This window comes from Setaria viridis, chromosome 5, assembly GCF_005286985.2.
Source record: "Setaria viridis chromosome 5, Setaria_viridis_v4.0, whole genome shotgun sequence".
Lineage (NCBI taxonomy): Eukaryota > Viridiplantae > Streptophyta > Magnoliopsida > Poales > Poaceae > Setaria > Setaria viridis.
The window spans coordinates 42273666-42292204 of record NC_048267.2 but is presented as its reverse complement, the minus strand read 5'-3'; the positions used below and the strand labels follow the sequence as shown (position 1 = coordinate 42292204).

General features: G+C 44.9%; 2 protein-coding genes and 1 pseudogene across 2 annotated transcripts; 2 read left to right on the top strand and 1 right to left on the bottom strand.

The window, feature by feature from the left end:
• The first annotated feature begins 2064 nt into the window (after nucleotides 1-2064).
• On the top strand, nucleotides 2065-12357 carry LOC117855894 (uncharacterized; annotated as a pseudogene).
• A 99-nt stretch (nucleotides 12358-12456) lies between these two features.
• LOC117855896 (pentatricopeptide repeat-containing protein At3g21470) lies at nucleotides 12457-14366 on the top strand. The gene has a single exon (XM_034738293.2). It carries the CDS (start codon nucleotides 12590-12592, stop codon nucleotides 14246-14248), a length of 1659 nt encoding a protein of 552 aa, XP_034594184.1. The 5' UTR covers nucleotides 12457-12589; the 3' UTR covers nucleotides 14249-14366.
• Nucleotides 14367-14795: 429 nt separating this feature from the next.
• LOC117855898 (stearoyl-[acyl-carrier-protein] 9-desaturase 1, chloroplastic) lies at nucleotides 14796-16523 on the bottom strand. The gene is made up of 2 exons (XM_034738295.2): nucleotides 15585-16523; nucleotides 14796-15485 (listed from the first exon to the last, which is right to left on the bottom strand). Exons 1-2 carry the CDS (start codon nucleotides 16170-16172, stop codon nucleotides 14916-14918), a joined length of 1158 nt encoding a protein of 385 aa, XP_034594186.1. The 5' UTR covers nucleotides 16173-16523; the 3' UTR covers nucleotides 14796-14915.
• Between the last annotated feature and the right edge of the window lie 2016 nt (nucleotides 16524-18539).

The window sequence follows — 18539 nt, the reverse complement described above, 5'->3', positions numbered from 1 at the left end:
TTTGCTATGCGATTTTAGGCTTTTGACGGACTTATTGCGTTATTCCGTTTCCTATACTATAAGGTCTCGAACATTATATTGCGGGTAATGTTTTCATTTGGATCAAGAAGTCACGATGTCATCTTCCATCTCTTCTTCCATTTGAGATGGATTCGCCTTTACAAAACAACTAAACTTGCCCAATTAACCCATACATATGTATTAGCGCAAGATCCCACAGAATACACACGATGAGTTTGTGCTGGTTTGAATGGCGTATCTTAATATCTACTCCCTCCGTCTCATATTACAATTTATTTTAACTTTTCTAAATACATAACTTTTGCCATGATTTAGATATAATATACATCTAGGTGCATATCAAAATTTATATATAAAAAAATCAAAATGAATATTAATTTGGGACGAAGAGAGTGAATCATAGAGAAAGACAAGGCACTAGTGATCGGTCCTTTATATTTACTCCATTTATTCATAGGTATGTGATGTTGGAACAAAATCCCAAATTCGATAGAGAGTCAATGACCACCATTTTTTTTCCTATAATGCACCCCCTCAGTTCTCAAAATACATCAACGGATGTAGCATTTCTAACACGTAACCCAAAAAAAACTGAACCATAAAACTACATTTTGGATGCAAATATACTCGTATAGTTTGAAACTATCCAAAGTATTTTTTTGTGTAATATATGTTTGAAATGGTTATCTCTAACAATCTAAACACAGTTCAAAGTGTCAATTAATTTGCGAGTGGAGTGCAATTCAAGTTAAGAGAGAATAGAACACCATGAGCGATGGTGGTTGTATTCTAAGCATCTTCATTTGAAAAAAAAACATCCATAGCTCTGGAGTTATGCCATCCCCTCTACTAGCAATTTCCTATTTTTTCCCCTCACAAAAAACATGGCAACAATTGTAACCAGTAAATGTATCATGGGACTTGGGACCACTTAGTAAGATAGCGGGGATATGACTATACGAGGGTACTATACACTTAGTAAGAGAGCGGGGATACAGGGGACAACTAGTGCTATGTAAGCATAAATATAAGAACCTATATATATCCTAATTAAATCTTCTATAATTTTGTCTATTAATAACATAGGGTTAATAAAGACTTCCAGCATACTCCATCCATCCCAGAATGTAATTATGACTATACATGTGGACAAGCATAAATATTTAGAATCCTATTTCTTTAGGACGGAGTGAGTAAGATGGTGTTATTACATTTATCGTGGAAATCAAATATCATGATATATCTCTCCTTTTTATTTGAAGAAATTCATTTCATAGATGTTATCAGTCAAAAACTAAATACTGAAGACCGTGTCAGTGTCTTAGGTCTATATATTTGTGGATGGACAAAGTATGATTTAATTATATTGTCAATAATCTACATGTGCATGCAATTGTTTCAATAGATCATCTATACACATGTATTATAAATGGTATATCGACGCTGTTGGAGTTTGGTGTACGTGTGTTGTGATCCTTATTATATGAGAGATATGAAAGTGTAAATGATCGCGCAAAAAGACTATGACCTTAAAATGTACTAGTAAGCAGGAACATTTTCAGGTGAAACAAAATGCAAGGCCGGCAGGGAAAATTTTGGGCAATTTCTAGACGCGCGTACTTGGAAACAGGCACTGCCGAGCAGAAATTTCGCCCGGGTATGCTCGCACGTCCCAACCGCAAAAAAAAAAAAATCTACCGAGCGAAAACAGCAGCAGCACATCAGTTGTCCACATTTCAATCGGGTCAGCAGAAAGCCTCACCGCACGAACTCACTGCACACGCATCCCCGCGCGCTGTCCTGTCGGCCATTGGACCTCCCAAACCTTTTCGGCTTCCCGCCCACGTACCACTTCCGTGGACAAGCCCCACGAGAAACCACAGCCAGGCCACCATTCGGGCCCACGCGTCGGCCTCACATATCTAAACACCGCGTCCATCTGCTAGTGCTGATCTTGTGGACCTCCCGCCACTCTCTCCACCCACGGCGAGCTATAAACCCAAGCCCCCACGTTTGTTCCCCAAAAATCGACACCCACCGCACACCGGCCCTCCTCGTTCGCGTCGTTAGGACTTCCGAAGAACCCAACGCCACCGCACGCGGCCCGATGCCCCCCGCGCGGTCATCGGCGAGAGGCGGGAGGCGCGGCCGGGGGCGGGGAGGACGAGGAAGAGGCGCCGCCGCCGCGGGGACGCGGCGCAAGCGCGCCGTGGACTCCGAAGTGATCGTGCTCGATGAGGGTGAGTATCCCATGCGAGGTGCCATTTCGTTTTGTTTGCCACGGATTGTTCAAGTTTTTGGCGATTTTGGGGCATTTCGTTGGAATGTTGGATTGCTAAGATACTGTGCCGGTTGTTTTTTAGGTCGGAATATTTTTAGGATTTTGGAGGTTTTCTCGGATTGGATCGGAAGTGAAACGTACTGTTCGTGCAGGAGCAGTGGTAGGTTTTTCGCAAGATCGGAAACAAAATCCCTGCCATTTTAACCGTTGGGTGGATTGGGTTTTTGTTGGGGTACTCGTTCCCTGCCATTTTAACTGTTCCCTACGGGTGGGTTGGATTTTTGTTGGGCTCCTTGAGGAATGTTTCGTTGACTATTGTCTCAGATATTAAATGCCATACGCGTTTCTACATTTTCGCTAAGGATCAGAAAACTGATGTGTTTTTACACATTTATTTTTCAGATCGAGATGAGTATTCTCCAAGGACGAAGCAGCGGACTGAAAAAATTGCAAGCGCAGAGCATACTGAGGAAGCTAGCTTGGACGCCATGAAGGAAGGTGAGATTGTAACCTGAAGCGAATGATGTTGCTGTGGGCTCTAGATTTCTTGCTGACTGCGGCTTGAGATTGTGCAGATGCTGGGGAGCCAACTCCTACAAGGAATCTGTGGCGTCTTAGAAAGCAAACGATGGAGAGCAGTGCTGCAGGCACCAAGGAACATGTTGTTGATGTTGCTGTGGATGTCAACGATAATGACACTAAAGGTTGTTATCTGATATTAATTGATTTCGCTCAATATTTTGCGGCATAGGATATTCTGTTGATGCCATGGCTCCAAGCTGTTAGATTATTAAAAGGTTTCTTCTTTTGTAGATCCAGGCAACTTAGCTCCGTGTGGAAGTTTGAAGGCCTGCCTATTAAAGGATATTTCAAATGGCTTGGCTGAGAGTGAGGCTAAGGTCGTGAAGGAGATCAGACAGAGTTCTGCTAGGGATGGTTAGTGATAAATTCGAGTCCTCACGCCTAAAACTTAGATGATCATTTGTATGTATGATTTGTTTGCATCTTGGCTCACATCTTCAGTTTACTCCTCCTTTTAATCTCAGGTGGCCAAAAACTGGACCAACACAGAAGATCAAAACGCCTACAGGCCAAACCAACTGGGATTCAAGACTTGGGTGGTGGGGATAGTGACAGTTACATTTTTGAGGACAGTCTTAGTAGCTCAGAAGATGGTTAGTGTGGACAAACGAGCTGCCTTTCATCTTTCTCTCTTTTTTTTATGGATGGCTTTGTAAGAAATTATGTGTGTTTTCAGAGAAGGGAAGAATAATTCCAAAAAGGTCAAAGCGCCTCCGAAGGAAATTTACATCTGAATATGCCAATGGTGAGGTGAGTGAAGATAAAAATTCATGGAAGAACAGCTCTGATGATGGTAAGATGAAGTTGTCCCATTGTTACCAATAGACCATCGGTATGCATGTGCACACAATTCTAAGTCTGTGCTATGCAGATAATGACAGTGCTGCACCCCGTCGAAGATCAAAGCACCACAAATTGAGAACTCGTTCTAGCCCAAATGATGATGGAGATGACAGTGATGCCGTGAATTGTAAGTGAACAAGGTTTGGGTCAAGGTTCTTTCATTGTTGAGACGAGTGCAGCAATTTAATAAGAGATGTTTGCTTCACTTTTTTTGATGCACTGTGCATAGCTTTTTAATCTGCTTTACTAGATTTTATATCAATTTGTGCTGTTGAGATAACCTTTAAACTTTTGATTCTGGCTCTTAGTTGCTTTACTTAGGTTTTACATAATCCAGCTGTATTATGCATGAATTTCTGAAATTCTCCCTCGCAGGTCCTGGGAAGGCAATTCCATGTAGAAGAATGTCAAAGCGGCTACAAGAGAAACAGAAAGTGGATCCCATTTCTAATGTATGTCAACAGATTAAATAACTAGTTTATTAAAACTTTCCTGATAAAGTGATAAATAGTCTTCAGAAACTGTCATAAACATTTCCTCTTCTTTTGTAGGAGAGCAGCACCAAAGCTTCTTCCTCAATGCTATCTACATCTTCATCTTCAGGTAATAACCTGTTGCAAATCTCTCTTGAGTGTTTATCACAAACACACTAGTATTTCTTCACTGAACAATTGTTGGAAATCACTCCTAGGTGTTTATCACAAACACACTAGTATTTCTTCTCTGGTAGTACACCCATAAGAAAGAGTTTATAAGACAGAAAGATCAAAACACAATCATTTCTTTGTTTGCTTATGCTTGTATGTGCTTTACACCAATCTTTTGGTGTGACATCGAAACATTACAATGAACGGATGCTACTATTAACTTTCTTAAAGTGTGCATTTTCCTTCAAAGATTTCAGTTTTGCTCATGTGCAGGCTTACAATCATAAATATCCCAGTACATCTTATTCTGATTAATAACTTGTCTGAAACCCTGGATGCTTGTAGCCAGCTGATCTTTAAACATGCCTTTTATGTTAACTAATAGCTTGCTTATTTCAGATGATCAATTATTATGCAATTCTGTAAAATCTAGCAAAAGATCTTCTAATGGACCAATGTGCTCAATTTGTAAGGTATGCCATTACTCATTTTTTTTATAGATGTATTTATTCACTTTTTTTTTGCCTAGTTTTCCATATCCTTATATGTAATACCCTGTTTTGGGTTTCTTGCTCTCCCCCCAGAGTGGAACTGCCAGCTCTCATATCATTCGGTGCCAGAATTCTAATTGTTCTCGCAGCTTCCACGCATTCTGCCAAGATCCTCCATTGCAAGATGGTATAAGAACATCTGAATGTTCTTTTTGTAAAATCAATCAAACTTCGTTGGCAACGGCAACAGAAGAGAATTTTGTCAAAAAGATACAAAGATACGTAGGGCATAGAATGCTGGTTATTCAGGATTCTGGTTTCCAATATCAGTTCCTTGTAAAGTGGCATTCACTTTCTCATCATCATGACTGTTGGGTATGCTTTATCCTCTCTCAATGCAAATATGATAATGTTTTCTGCTATATCCAAATTTTTTTATGCAGTTGCATTGGCATCCCCGTCAGTGATTTAATTTCCATACCTTTTTTTACTAGAATAGAAGGAAGCTAGTTGACATAATTTTAGCTTTATCCAGATGGTTGCTCATAATTTGAAGGCAGTGTGCCCCTCATGGTGCAGAGGCCAGGATATGACTGTTTTAAGGTTTAGAACATGTGCATGGATGTCAGCAGCCTCTGCACAACTTGTCATACTATTGAATATTGGTACCTTTATAAACTAAACCTTCTTTCATTTGTACCCTTGTAAAAAATATTGCAAGTATGGACAAACTTGTAGGATGCAACTTTAACTTTTGCCCACCCAAGATCTGGAATTTTTTAAAGTCATGTATTAATCTAAATGTTTCATAAAACATAATGTCATATCATGATACTTTAGAGCATTATCAAGGGAAATTGATGTGAACAATCTGATACACTAAGACAAATTTACTTTCACTTGCTCCAGGTTCCACTTGAATGGCTTCAAGTTTTTGATCGTATACGAGTACAGAGTTACTTGAAAAAGAGCATGTATGTCTTGTGCACTATCGGATTTTCTTAAGTCATCCACAATTTTATAATTGCTCATGTTATTTCAGTGGAACCATGTATGTCCATTTATGTTGAGATCTTCTATTCACTGATTCACTAGAAATCATGTACATCATGGGCAAACAGTCAATAGATAATGAGGTTTATCATGAGTGGGAAACCATTCCAATGCTTTATTCTGATTACTAATATTGACTTACTGTATCACTTGGTTTAAAGATAATCTTTTTTGCTAGCTGGTGAATGCATTCTTGATTGGTTTGTTGTTTCGATATTTTGAATGATAATATTGCTGATGCTTATTGTATTTCGAAATCATATTTTTCCTTCTAGCTATTTGTCATGAATAGGCAATGTTTCCTTTTTTATTTTATTTCATCTTTCTAATGATTCTACAAATTATTTGCAACAGATTGCTTAAAGAGGCTTATTTAGAGGATCAACGGAAACCTGAGTGGTTTGAAGTAGATCGTGCTATTGCTTGTCGGAGGAAGTCTGGTTCTGATAGTACATGTGACATCTTGACTGCTATTCAGGATAATGAAGACCTTCAGGAATATGAGTTCCTTGTGAAGTGGAAAGGCCTTGATTATTGTGAGGCTACATGGGAGTCCTGTTGCACAGAAGGTGTGCAGGTTGCCATTTCCAAGCTTGTTGAAAGGCATCAAATTGCTTCGAAAAGAATTGATTGTGTCAGCCCAATATGCCTAGAAGGGGTGATTACCGAAGATGTCCACAATGGTGCTTTGTACAGCTACCAGCATCAAGGTTTGCAATGGATATTTGATAACTTCAAAGCTAGGAGGAATGTTATTCTTGCTGGTATGTTCATGAACTCTAAAGGCTGCAATGCATGTCATACTTCATACGTTTGTGTTTTCTGTTTTTTTATTAACTATCATACTATATGCCTATATGGACTCCAGCTGTGTATGGCATGCTTCAGACTTAATTTTTTTTATAACTATCATAATTCATGAGCTGTAAGGCTGTAATGCATCTCATGCTTTGTACTTGTATGTTCTATTTTAATCATTATTATACTTCATTAAACCCAAGGTTGCAGTGACCTGGTGTCTGATGCAGATGAAAAATGAGAAAATTATGACAAGTTGAATGAAAACAGAATGTAAAAAGAAACAGACAGATTTTGTTTACACCAAAAACTTTCTAAACACATAATATCTATCAAGTTAGAATATTAAAGGGCACTGCAGACCTGTTGCACCCAATGGATTATGTTCGTGGCCCAGCAAGGAGGAATACTTTGCTTGATTCAATGGAATGTGCTAGTTCATCTTTTATAGAGCCAGTCCTAAGAAATGGTGCTAACAATCTCGATCTTATCTAACTAACAATTCGAAGACTATCTCTAAGCTAATAAGCAAACTATTAGACCAACTAACTTGCATGTGGCTGTGGCTTGTGCACTCGAACATTCACAGGGTTGTGGCTACTAATCCCCAGCCTGTAACACTTGTACATCATTTTGTTCTGGATGTCATGTTTTTGTGCCTAAAGTGCAGCTAGATTGCATAGTTTCACAATGGAGGCAGATCGCACCAAATATGTTGCCCACTTTCACATGATAATCAGTGATTGCGGAATTTACCTGACTGCGAAATTGATATGCTATATTTCTTTCTTATTTTACCACCTTATGGAATCATGGGAAATTTCTTCGTAATGCCAGATGAAATGGGTCTTGGCAAAACTGTACAAGTTGTTTGCTTTCTTAATCACATTATTAAGGAAAGGTTCACGCTATTTCCTGCACTAGTTCTTGCTCCTAAGAGCATTCTACTGCAATGGGAAAAGGTATGTACATCCTTGTGTAATCTTGTCATATTATCCTTAGTGTTTTATCAGGAAAGTTGCAGAAATTTATTGCTATGCTATATGGTAGATTTTGGTTCTTGAAATACCATTACACCAGTGGCCAAAAAATATCCATTTTATGTGCTATACTTATACCATATTTACTAGGTTGGATGTCTTTGCTTAAAGAAATTTATGATTGCTTTTTGAATAGGAATTTGGGCGCTGGGGAAGTGATCTTAATGTTATTGTTTATCAAGGAGACAAGGACTCCAGGAAGTGCATTCAAGCTCATGAAATGTACTCGTCTGAAGGGAGGGTTTTATTTGATGCTCTTGTGACAAGCTATGAGTTTGTCCAGATTGATAAATCAGTTTTGCATAAGTTTAAGTGGTCTGCGATTGTCTGTAAGTTTTTTCTGAGACATAGTTGTTTGGGTTCTCTACTGCTTAAGCGTCTCCTATTGATGTCTTGTGCGATTCCTCATTTTCATTTCAGCTGATGAAGCTCACAGAATGAAAAAGCTTGATTGCAACCTTGCAAGTTGCCTAAAGCGCTATAGTTCTGAATTTCGCTTGCTACTTACAGTAAGTCTTGTCCATTCTATGCAAGTTTCTTCAGTTTCGGATTTTGCCAATATTGTTGTTTCACAGTTAGTTTTTCAATATCGTTGGTAGGCCTAGAACTGAGCTGGTTACTGCCCACGACTGCTTGATAATATTTAAGGACTGCAAGTTTTAGGCAATCTTTATTGGGTTTGGATAATGAAAATTATACTTTTTACAAATTATTCTCAATAATGTTCATCAATTCTTCATAAGCTTTTTAAGCAGGTCTTCAAAGTTTATGATCTGAAATCTGGACTATGAAACATTGCTACGAGATGTGGAACCATTAAAGATTGTTTTGAAAAGTATTGCCACTTGTCATAATTTCTGTGTTACCTTATGTTTCTGGCCGGGAGGCGTTCTGATTTCATCTTCAAAGATGAACATAAAATTCAAATAATATTCTGGGATTTCGCAAGGATAATGCCAATGGTTACAACTTTTGCGGCATTTGTCTCTAACTTGTTGGGCTCTGAATCAGTTTGTCGGCAACCCAATCCCGTTTTAGATAATGTCTGGACCTCCGTTGTAACTCACAAATTGAAAAATCTAAATACCCTGTTTGCTCTTTAGCCATTTTATATGTGATTAGTTTAATGTATTCCATAGCAGCTAACCCACTGCGTAATAATGTCTCCATTGTGCAGTAAACACATTTGGTTGTTGTTCCTCATGTATCTATTCAAATGTTATAGGGAACACCATTGCAGAACAACATGCTGGAACTATTTTCATTACTTCACTATATTGACCCAGATGAGTTTTCTGATCCTGATGCTGATGGCCTGTTCACAAATATTGACTCTGGAGAGGAGTTGACTATGGAAGAGAAAATTGCTCGGATTCATGATATTTTAAAGCCTAGGTATGTTCCTCTCTAATAGGAAATGCTGTTCATTCATTGGTTGGATGTGGGTTCTTAGTTCATATGTGTTTGTTTTGCTAGGATGTTGAGGAGACTGAAGTCTGATGTTCTAACAGATTCCATGCCCTCAAAGAAGTGGGTCGAAGTTCCATGTGCGCTGACCAATACCCAGAGAGAACTTTACATTGATATTTTAGAGAAGAATTATTCAAAGTTGAACGGTGCTATTAGAAATGGTCAGTACAATACTTGCTCTTGCCTTTTCCCCTTTGTTTATTGTAGTCTTGTCAACCTTCACCTGGTTATACTAGTTTATCTACGTATTTGATTCTCCACATTTGATTATAATGTATTTTTAGTGCTATCATATGAACAAAACCTCAGATATTAGTTAAGGGAGTATACTCTTGATGAGCTTGCCCCGTGCAAGTAAATAGGCACACTTGACAATTCTACTCCCAACACCCTGCATTTTAAGATTCGATCTTGGCTCTCAAACAACCACCCAGCTCTGTTCATTCTCCTCATTCGATGCCTCCAACTCAGGCAGCCACTTGCCCACTTCTGAATATTCAGAATATTAAAGCAGTATGCAAGGATAGCCTTGACTTTTTTATTCATTAAAAAAGAGATAAGTCATTTTTTCTAGAAACTTCGGTCATTCTCGCCCTTGTCCCATTGAAGCACTGCAAGCTCAATATTGAGGGCTTTTTCACCTTGTTATTATCTTTTACTTTTTGTACGAAATGACATCTTATTTAGCTTCCTAATATTGGAGGTCACACATTTTTCTGTGAACTTTATATACCTCTTTATTATTAAGCTTATGGTGGTATAATGTTCTTTCTAACTCACGTTTTACTTCTGCAGGCAAGAAGCTTGCTCTGAATAACATACTTATGCAACTGAGAAAATGCTGCAATCATCCAGTAGGTTTTCCTTCCGTTCTAGTTGATAAATTAATGATATACGTATAATCATTTGCTTGAATATAGTCTTCAACTTTGCTCCTTTTTTTGCCTTTGGAAAGTTCCTCAACGGTTTGATAATGATTTGCCTGAGATGATGTTAGCAGAATATATATGTTGCAAGTGCTCCTCTAATAGAGAACTGATTATGATTTGCCTTTGCAGCGGAGTATAATCATGAATTACTGATTACTGTGATGTTTTGTGCATTACAGAGAACTGTTTTTTTCCTTTTTGGTATAGATGTGCTATTTGCTTTGTAAGCTGTCATGATGGTTAATAAACTAATTTCTTGATCATATTTTTTCAGTTTCTATTTCAAGGACTGGAAACTAAACAACAAGCTGAAGATGTTTTCCTTTCTCTGGTTTCTGCATCAGGGAAGCTTCAGCTGCTTCATAAGGTCCCCCTTCTATTGAACCCCATCTGAGCTTATGCTAAACCTTCAACTTAGTGGGAATAACAGTTCTTAAAAATTGCCGATGTGCAGTTGCTTCCAAAACTGAAAGAAAGAGGAAACCGCGTGCTGATCTTCTCGCAAATGACCATGATGCTTGATATTCTTGAGGATTTTCTTTTTTACCTTGGGTACAAATATGCACGGTATGGTTCTTTGATTAACTATTCTGTCTGTCCTGCAGTTCTTTTTTTTTTGGGTGTGCGTGCGTGTGTGGGGGGGGAGGGTTAATATCTATATCTTTTTATCAGCATGCTGTATGTCCAATGCATTTGTGTATGTTATAACCTGGAGTCTAAATTTTTCGTTCACTCCATGTCTGTTGGTATTTGGCAGCATTGATGGACAGACATCACTGTCTAATAGACAGGAAAGCATAAAAGAATACAACAGAGCTGGAAGTGAGACATTCATTTTTTTTGATGTCAACTCGTGCTGGTGGTCTTGGTGTTGACCTTGTACGTGTTTTTTGTTCCAGCAGTTTTCTAAACTCATTTGTGCCATTGATCTAACAATGTTTACTCTGTTTTGACAGCCTGGTGCTGATAGAGTGATTATATATGGTTAGTAACTTTCGTTGTGTTCTATGGAGACTTCTCACCTATAGTTCTGCGCTCTAATTACTTGTTCCCTGTTTTCAGATCCTGACTTCAACCCATTTATGGATTTGCAAGCACAGTCCAGAGCGCACCGAATTGGACAGACCCGACCAGTAGTTGTTTACCAGCTCATTACAAAGTGTTCAGTTGAAGAGAAGATACTGCAAAAGTCCAAGCAGAAGTTGGCTATAGAGAATATGATAATGAACTCTTCCAAGAAGCCAGATGCAGATGAGTTGCAGTCTATACTGCTCCATGGTGCTAAGACAATTATTGACAGGAAAAAGGTCAGTGCCACGTCAATTCACTATGATGATGAGGCCATCGAGAATCTCCTCAAGCTAGACCCCAATTCTGAGGATAAGTGCTCCAAAGAAGACAATGGCTATCTTGGGAGCATTGTGAGCTTTGCTCATAGTGTGGAGGATCAAGAACCTGGTTCCCCCAAGGTCGAGGACCTCAAAGTCCTCAAGCCTGCTAGCCCCAAGGTGGATTTGGGCCGTGGTAAGAGGCAAAGGAGAGCTGTGAACTATAATGATGCAGTAGAGAACTCTGACAGCGATGATATGTATACTCCTGAGGGGTCCTCAACCTCAAGCAGCAGCTCTTCTGATGATGACAACGACTATGATGCGGACTGTGTAGTTTCTGCTCAAGTAGTTCCTGCACATGCAGCTCAAGCTCCAAACGTTTCTTCTGCAATTGAAGCTTCAGGTGCAGTTCCAGCACTTGAAGCCTTGAAGGGTCCGTCAAGGAGCGGCTCATCTTCATCTGTTGATGACAAAGGCGATGACAAGCCCTCAGTAGCTGACATCTGACGCAGTAGCACATTGCCTGTATATGGGTTCATTTTGTCTTTTGGTTATCCTCGTCCTTGGTACAGGATCGTAGTCTTTTGAGCAGCAATGGTCACATTTAAGCTATGTAACTGGCTAATGTGAGGTGAAACGGATGACATCTCGCTGCCACATATCTGACGGTACTGTGGTAGTTAAGGGTAGCTGTATAGTTCGAAATTCCTTCTTGCGAAGAACTTGCTACCAGTACCTCTCGCAAGTCTTTGCTACAAGGGGGAGTTATTTACATAGGACCAGCAAGAATCTGACTAGTGGACTGAGGAACGTGCCAATTACGATCTCGTTTGCAATTTGTACTGTTTCTGGTATGCTGCAGTTCTTAATAGTTGGTTCGTACAAAGTGATAGATCGCAATCCAGGAAACAAGAATTTGATGTTTTGCACGAAGTGATGGATCGCAAATTCAGGAATCAAAAGAATTTGATGTACACAGCTAGTTCGAATCGTTTCTTCGGGCCCCAGCTCTTGTTTCTCCCAGATCTCTCTGCCTCGGCAGGAAGCCAGCCATATAAGCCCCAGAGCGGAAGCAGCTGTTCAGGGATCCTACTGCCGCTCGCATGGCCAACCGAGCGAGGCAGCTCCACGCCATCTACCTCACCAGCGGCTCCCACGACCCTGATAAGTGGGCCCATCTACTCAGAGCGTACGCCGCCCACTCCTCCCTCCGGGAAGCCGCCCTCATCTACGCCCGGAACCTGTCGCGCCGAACGCACCACCAGCCCCTCCTCCCCGTCCTCCTCAAGGCCGCCGCCGCCGCCTCCCGGCCCGAACATGGCCTCGGCAGGTCCCTCCACGCGGAGGCCCTCAAGTCCGCCTTCGCCCGCGACCTGCTCGTCGGCACCACGCTGGTGTCCATGTACTGCAAGTGCGGCGCCCTCGCGGACGCGCGCAGGGCGTTCGACGAAGTGCCGGACCGCAACGTCGTCACCTGCAACGCGCTGCTTGCCGGGTACGCCACGGCGGGGGACATGGACGGCGCCCTGGCGTTGTTCGGCGGCATGCGGTCCCGGACGCACGTCACGTGGGCGACGCTGATCCGCGGGTTCGCGGAGAAGGGCGACATGGAGGAGGCGCGGAGGTGGTTCGACGCTACGCCGCCGGGCATGCGGACCGTCGTCACGTGGACCGTGTTCGTGCAGGGCTACGTGGACGCGGGGGACATGGAGACGGCGAGGGAAGTGCTCGACAGGATGCCTGCGAGGAACGCCTTCGTGTGGTCGTCCATGGTCACCGGGTACTTCAAGGCTGGCGACGCTGAAGCTGCGCAGGCGGTGTTCGACATAATCCCAAGGCCGAACCTGGTGAACTGGAACGCGCTGATCGCAGGGTATGCGCAAATCGGGTGCAGTGAGAAGGCGCTGCAGGCTTTCCATTCGATGCTGGAGGACAGGATCGAGCCAGACGAATTCACCATGGCGAGTGTGCTATCTGCCTGCGCACAGCTCGGGGCGCTAGAGCAGGGGAAGAAGGTTCATGAATTCATCAACCAGAAGCATATCCGGAAGAACCACTTTGTGATGAACGGTCTGATCGACATGTACGCCAAGTGTGGTGACCTTGCTTATGCCCGAGACATATTTGACAGCATGAGATGGAAGAACACTGAATGCTGGAACACCATGATATCCGCACTTGCAAGCCATGGCCGGAGCGAAGAAGCACTTCAGCTGTTCTTCATGATGGAGTGTTCGGAGCAGAAGCCCAATGTGATCACACTTCTTGCCGTGCTTGGAGCTTGCACGCACGGTGGGTTTGTGGACCAAGGCTTAAGAATCTTCAACAAGTTCGAAGTGTATGGAGTTGAGGCCGGAGTGGAGCATTATGGTTGCCTGGTTGATCTCTTAGGGCGGGCTGGAAAACTAAAGGAAGCCTACGAGATTGTCAAGAACATACCTGAGGAACCCAACGAGGTGATCTGGGGATCTTTGCTTGGAGCTTGCAGAGTGCATGGTGACGCAGAGATGTCAAGGTTGGTATCGGATGAGATCAATCGATTACATTCTGGTCGCGCGTCATCTAATGATGCAGCGTACATCATGCTGTCAAATATCATGGCTGCTTCGGAGAGGTGGGAGCAGGCAGAGCAACTGAGGAGGAAAATGGCGTGCCTCGGGATCGAGAAGACTCCTGGCTGCAGTTCGCTTGAGCTTGTCATTCCTGAATGCCAAGTGTATGCAGGCAGTAGACAGAGTTTTGTGCCAACTACATTGCTGTAAGTTCGTTTAATAATTTTGTCTCGGGTTTTTTCAGAGATCTGATTTCAGTAACTGACCCACGAAGAAAAGACCTTGATCTGCTGCATTTGACCGGAAAAAAGTTTAGTAGGATTCTTTTTGTGCCCGTGTTCCATGTTTCGCTGAGGAGGCCAACATGGCTGCCACCGTGGCAAAACCACCTGAGGGGCCATTTAAATGGTTTTGCAAAGATTCATAGTTGAGGGGGGCGATGCCCTTGGTACGTTAGGGGTTATAGGGTTATGTAGACTTTTCCCTATGAAAGATGAAAGCATGTCCATTTCAATCTTATAGGAAAAAAATTATAAATCCAATAATCAATGCATGTTTATTGTCTTTCATGCTATCCCTTTTCCGGATAACTGGATTACTGAGCTTGCGCAGAACGCTCTGCATTTTTTTGGTCCATTACACGCTCTTGTCTGTTCTGTGGCACGATTAAATTATGTTACCGTGACCAGTTCATAGGCTCGAAATCGCATCAACTCTTGTCAAGATTGCAGAACACACATTCCGCTGAATTTGATAATACCAGAAAAGAACTATTACTGCATTTCAAATACATGAACACATTGTGACAAAGACACTGACAGACAGCGACATGACCTGATCATGTCAAACTCAGGAGCCAGCAACCGACACAAAGTGCCTAGACAACCACTTCCCTATCGAAGATCCAGCTGAACTTGACCTTCCTGGGCTCATCCTTCTTGGCCCTGTCCTCGGCGCGCTCGGCGGCCCGCCGCATCCTCGGCGCGAGCCCGCACACGAAGTCCCTGGCCCTGCGTCCCTCGCCGGAGAGCCCGCCCTCCAGCGTCTCCAGCTTCCAGCGCTTGACGACGAACTCGACGATGTCCGCGTAGTCCCTGGCGGTGTACACGCCGAGGCGCTGCGCGACGGCGGCGAAGTGCTCGAACAGGCCCATGTCACGGCCGTCGTGCATGAGGTGCGCGGGCATGGTGATCCGCTTGCGCATCATGTCCGCGATGGCGAGCACGGCGCCGTCCGGGTCGAGCTGCAGGAGCTGCTCCACGATGCGCCCGTACGCCGTCTCGTGGCGCTTCTCGTCGGCGGCGATGGTGCCGCAGGTGCGCGCCAGGACGTCGTCGCCGTGCGCCTTGGCGAGCCGCGCGGTGTTGCCGTGCGAGACGGCCGTCGCGCGCTCCTGGAAGCTCGTGTACACGAAGCCCAGGTACGGGTTGTTCTCCGTTCCAGGGTCCTGGAATTCGCAGCCAGAGAAAATGTAAGACTTCAAATAACGTCACGTCGCGATGGAAAATTGCGAGATCCAAGATGGTGATGATGACGGGACGCGCACCATGCCGGAGCCGATGAGGTACTGTACGGTCTTCTCGACCATGCGCATGTCGACGCGGCCGGAGAGGTACATGTACTTGCCGAGGATGTCGCCGTGGCGGTTCTCCTCGGCGGTCCAGGTGCGCGTCCAGACGGCCCAGGGGCATGCGCTGGCGCCGGTCTCGTCGCGGACGCCGTCGAGCGTGTTGATCATGGTCTGGTACGTGGGCAGCGCCTCCTCCGTGATCATGTCGCCCACCAGCACGACGAAGTACTCGTCGGGCAGCCCCGCGGCGCGCGCGCGGAGCTCCCGGACCTCGTGCTCGAACATCTCCGACGACGAGTCCGGCAGGAAGTCCGTCGGCTGCCAGCACTCCTCCACGGGCTTGAGCAGCGGCAGCAGCGACCGCGCCGCCCAGCCCTCCAGGGACCGGAACACCTCCGCTTTCTCCGGCGGCATCGAGTGCGTCACGCGGGCGGCGCGCGCGGCGGGCGCCGCCACCGCCGCTGCGGCGGACACGCGGCATTGACCGCGGCTGCGCGCGGGGGTGGCCGCCGCCGCCGCCGTCACCGGGGCGCGGGCGCGGACGGCCATGCCGTGGGCCTGCATCGTCGGAGATCGGCTCAGCTGTGCGGGAGGAGGCAGCGGTGACTGGAGTGCAGCGAGCGGGTTGCTTTCTTGGACGGCGAACGCCGGCGTGCGTGTGTATATAATCCGTGATGCCGGATGCGACAAGCTGGATCGTGGGTGGTGGGCGGAAAACCGGTGGGTGCAGTGGTTTCGCGAGGGGTTTCTGCGGGAAGTCGGGGGCTAGCGAATTCTGTGGGTGTCTCTCTCAACTGCCTGGGACACCTGACCTTTGTTCATGCGTGGTTTTGCCTGCCTGGCCGGTGAGCGGCGAGGAGGGGACAGTTGGACGGCGAGCAATGAACTCGGCCATCCAGCGGATCATGATCTCGGCCATCCGTTCGGCGCACAGATTGGCAACGGCAACGGGAGCAACTGAAATTGGTAACGGGAGCAAATCGAGAGCAGATTTGTGACAGCCGTCGTATGACTGCTGGTGCTGGCCTGGTCGCTGTGAGCCTGTGATTTGGTTGATTTGCTGATGGAAGGATATACCACTGTTAGTGCTGACCATTGACCAAGGCGTGAAACATTTTTGGCGTTAACTGAGCGGCCAGGGGGCTGATCAGCGAAGGCGGATTAAGGAAAAACACCGTGCTCCGCCCCTGGATTTTACAGCTGGAGCCTGGTCCCAGTGGATGGAGTGGCACTGGCACGTGCGGCGGGTGCGTGCCGCAAGTGAAAGGTGGCGCTGTACCACGCGACACGCCCCAGGCGCAGCAGGAAACTGTCCAGTGGCTGGAGCCCGTCGTCCACCGGGTCTCCAACTGAATGCTGTCCCACTCTCTAATCCAAATTTTGACAAGTTTGTTGAAAAACCATACTCCAATAAAATTGTTATGCGGATGATTATCCCATCCAGCTTGTCAGGTAGTCACCCACACTCTCCAAACTTGATAAGTGGGTTTGGCTTGCTAAATGAGGTCCCATACCCAAAATAAAGAGTGCAAAATGAAGAGTTTGTTGTAGTGTGAAATGGAAAGGTTGTTGAAGTGCATGTAGACTGTAGATTTTTAGAGATGAAACTTAGATATTAAAATTTGAAGAGCGAAAAATGGATAGTCTGTTGAAATGAGCAATTCAATATGAAAAGAGAAAAGCAAAATAGTTAGTTGCTCGGTTGTCCAGTGACCTGTCCTGCCTCCTGCGCTGTGCGGGAATATCAGGCCGATAGCCTTCAGACCAACCGAGAGGGTTTCGTGGGGGCTTGCACTGCAGCGCGTCTAGGTCAGTATTCTTACCTATGCAGGTTTATCTGATAAGTGTGGTGTCTGAAGAATAAGTTGTGTGTTTGTCAATTTTGATTACTGAATATTCTTGACGCTGATAATAGTTTATTTTTATTGTGAATACAAGGAGATGTCAATAATTCTAATTTTTTTTTGAGTTTGCTAAATAGAAATTACATTACTAATATCATCCACGCAGTGTTGAAATTTAAAATGACTGCAGTATTAACGAGACAAGTTAGAACTTAAGTGTCTATTGTGCAAACGTCTTGCTTGCTGATGGGCGTCTTTGGTCATATATACTTGGATATTGCTGTCGTCCTAGCACTCTTGGATTAATATAATGCTAATTTTAGTTATATGTCTTCTGCCAAATCGTGAAAATAGTGTCTACTTTTTCGATCGTTGGACAAAGGGAGCAGCTCTTGGCGCAGACGGTCGAAACACATGCTTCCAACGGCCTCCACGAGCGGCGGCAGGGCGGTTGGGGGCGGACCGGCCCTGACGCCGGCGTCATAGTGGAAGGGGGCGGAGAACAAGGATGCGGCGTCGGCGTCCACGAATCGTCTCCAGGTGCGACCGGCAGGAGGACGGACGGGTCCTGGATAGCGGCAGACGGTCGGACGGCCGCAGATCGGACACACGGCGGATCGGAGGGAGAGCGATTGAGAGCAGGAAGCGGGGGTGCCGGCGTCGCTACACGCGGATGGCAAGCACGTGACGCTGGATGGCAGGGAGGCCGCCGCCGAAGGGCAGGAAGGCGCCCGGGCGGCGGCGGCATGGGAGGCGGCGGGCGCGGAGTGAAGCACAGGGGACGGGAGGAGGCGCGGAGGGTACGGAGTTGTCGGTGGTGGAGGAGCATGCGGGGGGAAATCGACTCGCTTCAGCGATAGGTGAGACCGAGGTCGCTTACAGGAGAATCGGCATGCACGTTGTATTCTTGATTTTGAGCTAAGCGGCTTTCGTGGTAGGCGAAAATTAAGCAGTTCGTTTGGGTGGAATTTTCGCTTATTCTCATCAATAATTGAGAAATAAGTGGAAACAAACAGATCCTAAGTCTTCATCGCACAAACTGGAGTGCGTTTCGCTGCGAAAGCCAAACATTTGTCAATCTGGTTAG